This window comes from Rosa rugosa, chromosome 7, assembly GCF_958449725.1.
Source record: "Rosa rugosa chromosome 7, drRosRugo1.1, whole genome shotgun sequence".
Taxonomy (NCBI): Eukaryota; Viridiplantae; Streptophyta; class Magnoliopsida; order Rosales; family Rosaceae; genus Rosa; species Rosa rugosa.
In genome coordinates, this window is record NC_084826.1 from 7,827,911 (window position 1) to 7,832,558 (window position 4,648).

Genomic DNA, 4,648 nt, shown 5'->3' on the forward strand with positions numbered 1-4,648 from the left:
AATAATTGAGAATAGTAATTGACAATATAATCAATCAAATCCAGACTAGCTACTAGTACATGGACAGCTTTATACAGTTTCTATCTACATAATATATATGCATGATATGACATCAATTAGCCTCCTCTATCACTTGGGTCGGGTTTGGGCTTTTTGGGGGTGGTCTGTCCTGCTCTTTGTCCTGCATCTGTTTCCTAGAATGTTGCTGTGGGTGTGTTGAATGTCGCGACGTACACCAAAAGGGGTCTTAGGCGTCAAGATGTTCAGGACATTGGTTCCATTTTTGGGCAGTGTAGGATTAGGGAGTTTTTCAATTCTGCATTTTCTTTTTCAGCAGTTCCTTTAGGATTTTAGTTTTCAAGTTTGGATTTCTTTTGGATTTAGTACTCTTCGTGAGCTTGCATTGTAATATGAGGGGTGCTTGTACCCTTCATACTTGACCGAGTGAGGTCGTCATGATTTCGATCAATGGATTAGTCTTCCGTTGCCCTAAAAAAATTAGCCTCCTAATTTATTTTTTATTTTTTAAATTTATAACTCAATCAAGCTGGAGGCTCATCTTCACGCCTAATTTATTATATTAAAATTTGAATTATGCATAAAGGAAGACATACATCTGACATAATTAGCCTAAACTTGTTTTATATTCACATAATTAAGTTGTATATAGTCACGAATGGGCATTGGATGTTTCATTACCCTATTGGTCAGTACGAACTTAGATAATTTCTGGCTCCAATTTTTATTATATTTTGAGAGCGCTAGCTAATTATTTTCTATTAATCTAGGACCTTCTGTTAGCTATTTGTCTTTTGTATCGATCGTTTGGTGACGGGATGCATGTTTGGGATGAGAAATGATTTTGACTTCATTCAATCAAAGAAAACTAGAACTAGTGGCCGGTTTCACAAAGCAACCTTATGTCAACATGTGTTAATCGTTTTTAATTTCCACTTTTTTGAGTATGGTTGTCTTAAGGTTGAACAATTCTTAGGTTCACACAGGGGTAAATGAGCATATTCACTCTCTCTTGCGATTAACGCATAATAACTTTAAACTTTTTTAATCCAACCATTCATGTTGTAATGTAATACAAAGATTAGCTCTGTAAAAAATCAATCAAAAGTTATTCATTTTTATGAAATACATGGACAGTTCATCATAATAGTAGTAAGTGTTGTTAGAATCATCCATTTGTTTGATTCAATTAGATAATTAAATGATTTTTGATTCGATTGATTTTTTACAGAGATAATCTTTAAAGGCTAATTTAAGATATGCACTGTTGGATTATAAATTTATTAAATAAAAATATATTAATCAACAATTGGGATGAATATACTCATTCACCCTTAGGGGGTGAACCTAAGAATTGTCCGCCAAATTACCAACACATGAACATAATAAGAATCAGCGTCATATATCTTGACCACAACTAATCATACGTATATATATAGCATTTGGTGTCTGCGTAATATGTCCAAATCATATATATTATGGATATTCCAACCATCTATGCATGCAAGTGAATTAGAGACTGAAAACAGCGATCACAAAACTACGTTATTGTCATCGGAAAAAAAAAATGACATATAGAAGAATCCTGAGGCTGGATCGGAAGTTGATTATTCAAAAGTTAAACAAAAAGCTAGAATGACTACTTTTCAATCAGTTGTAAGATGATGAAAGATGATACAAACTATCATTCTGCGAAAACGACATAATCAGCAGCACTCTGCCAATGAACACATCAAACAGCTGGTGGTGGACGCAGGATTGAAATAGGTGCACTTGTCACAAGACCAATAACCGGCGCCCTCTGGAATGTGTGCAGTACACATCCCACATTTAACGGCAGACATTGCATTGATATAAGTACAGCGCTCACAAGACCAACTAGCTCCTTCGCAGTATGTCTCTGGAAGCCCATGCTCTAATGCCCTAACCAGGTTCTTAAAATAGGTCGCTGTCATATTTGTAAGGTCTTGGAGTCTTACACGAAAGTCTGCAAAGCCCTTCTTTTCCACTACTGATGAGGATGAGGAGGGATCACTATTAGCCAAGATGAGAAACTGTTGCACTTGGTTCTCAAGCTTCTTCACGCTGAACTCCGCATGGCCTTGCAAGCACTCGAATAGCTTCCGTTTAGGATGCTGCGCCTCATGATCACTCATGTTGTAGTAATCGTACACAACAATCCATCGCAATACCTGCCTGCATTCAATCATCTGTTTGCATGACTCTAACAAAAAATCCAACTCGTGCCCTTCTAATAATTCTTGATGCACGGTCGTCTTCACCTCGTCAAATACTTCAAGAGCTTTTTCCTTTGATTTTCCGTGGTTTTGCCAGCGCTGGTAATGAACGGATTCTAATATATTCTAAATCCACTTCCCTGCAGTTTGGCAGTCCACGGGACGATGATTCTCCTCCTCCTCACAGTTCCAGCAATAACTACGAGAGCAAACACACGAGACATGATAGCAACTAGTACTAGAACCACCAGCATCCAACCTAATAGCGGAGTTACAATCCGGAGCAGGACACCACTTGATCAACTTGTGATCTTCCAAATAAGACCTCAATAGGTAATGCTTGTACCTCTCATAACATTCAGCTTCTTGGTTTGTGGCCAACATTACGTTTTGGACTAAATCAGGGCCAACCACTGCACTACAATCGGGTTCAGGACATCTCAAAACCAAACATGCAGGACCCTCCTCATTGATTGATTTTGTTATGTAACCCGTCCAGCAATCTCCACAAAAAGGATGACCACAAGAAGCTGAGATATTACTACTATTACTATATGAACATAGTCGGCAACTACTGCTTAGATCTTCACTGGCATTATCGAGTAGGGGTTTCTTCAACAAGCCAGCTTTTTCTCGGATTTTATTTTCATCAGCAAACCATGCATCGGTGAGATTATCGGTCCTCCAATTCGAGTGAAGGAGCAGTAAGCATGCATCAGATTTTGATACCGAAAGAAAAGTGGACGCTTGTGCAATATCATCCTCCTGAAGTTTGGCAACTTCTTCTTGCTTCAGAATAGTATAATTATTTTTCTGTGGGAACCAAATCTCACCCAACTTATCGGATTTGTCATCGACTTCAAGGCAATCATAATATGCTTCTTCATCTATACTCTCTCCGGCTCTGAAACTGTCATCGTTCTGATGGTCCATATCGTCCATAGCACTCGCTGCTTAGCGTAGCTCGCTCAACCTATATGGGTAGTGTCGACCGATCCTAGCTTATAGACCACAAAACCTAAAATCCACAAATGCTTCTCTATCTATTAGGTATTTAATATTTATAGACAAAACATTAAACAGGTGAAGTATACATAACCCAATTGGACTAGGAAACATAAAATAACTAGAAAACAAATTATTTGATTATTTTCAGATGATCGAGATGGTTGGGAGTATCCTACATCCTATAATTTAGGGAGTATCCTAAACACCTATACTTTAGGATCTCCAGTGGTATGGGATAAAGATTCTCCGACGATCAAGTTAATAAGGAGCAGTGGGGAATTCGTTACTAGAGTTGATGAATCGTGCATGTTGGGGTAATATGGTTTTTTTGTAACCTATCTTGATTTTGATGTGACCAGCAATCCTTGCCAGTACCAGCATAATCAGAACTTTTTCGATAGTTAATTGTTTTTGGATCGATTGACTTGAATGGTTTCTGGATTTAATTGATTGGATATGTTTTTGGACTAGATACATTTTAGTTTTCTCAGGCAGCTTGGTGCCAGTTCAAACTCCATAGTCCGTACCATCTACCTCTATCCAAAGAGTAACCCTACTTCGGATTCACTACTTTCACTCGCCATTACTTTATCACACTATCTTTCCCAGCTCTGTTTTTCTACCAAAAAAAAAAAAGGGGGGGGCAAATCATTTCTGGCCCCAATTTTGTTAAATTTTGATAGAACCTTAGCAATGAACTTGGCTTTTCTATCAATCAGTCAGTTGATCGTATGCATGTTTGGAATGAGATTTTTACCTCTGACACGATATTTCAACCAGAACAATATAACATTTTGGTGCCTATACATTCTTCTTAGTATTGTAGTTCTGTGCACACTTGGCTAAAACCGTTTTCTGGTTTGAACCGAGTACAAGCATAATCTACAACATTACAGCTGTGAGGAACGTAAACATAAGAAAACTGATGATCAAGTAGGTGCTCGATCCTAAGAAAGATATCATCGTATAACATCACTGTAAGATCAAATATGGACATAACACATATCATCATAAAGTAATTGATGATTAGCTTAATATCAATCCTAGTTTAACATGGATACAAACAGTAAATCAATACTAGTGACTTAATGAAGTAGTGTATCAATTCATTAAGGATAGTAATCCATTGCTTAGTCTACAAGAAAGGCTACAAGTGGTGATACATTAGGAATCTAATAGTGAAACCTAAACCGACAAGGAATGCTTTAATGGGAAGCTTCTTGAGGTTTAAGTCTCATATATATACAGATGAATTGGTCCCTGATTACTACCACGACTATTGCATAAGTTCTGTCCATTGAGAAGCAAGTTGGTAAGTAACAGAAGACCACATTCAGTGATCGAGTTAAGCAGTTGCATAAGATGGAGTCCATGTCTGTTATTGC

The 4,648-nt window shown here is 37.5% G+C and overlaps 1 protein-coding gene across 1 annotated transcript; it reads right to left on the reverse strand.

Annotated features, from left to right (window-relative positions):
- Positions 1 to 1,538: 1,538 nt before the first annotated feature.
- LOC133722756 (probable E3 ubiquitin-protein ligase ARI9) lies at positions 1,539 to 3,197 on the reverse strand. The gene has a single exon (XM_062149625.1). It carries the CDS (start codon positions 3,195 to 3,197, stop codon positions 2,382 to 2,384), a length of 816 nt encoding a protein of 271 aa, XP_062005609.1. The 3' UTR covers positions 1,539 to 2,381.
- Positions 3,198 to 4,648: the final 1,451 nt, after the last annotated feature.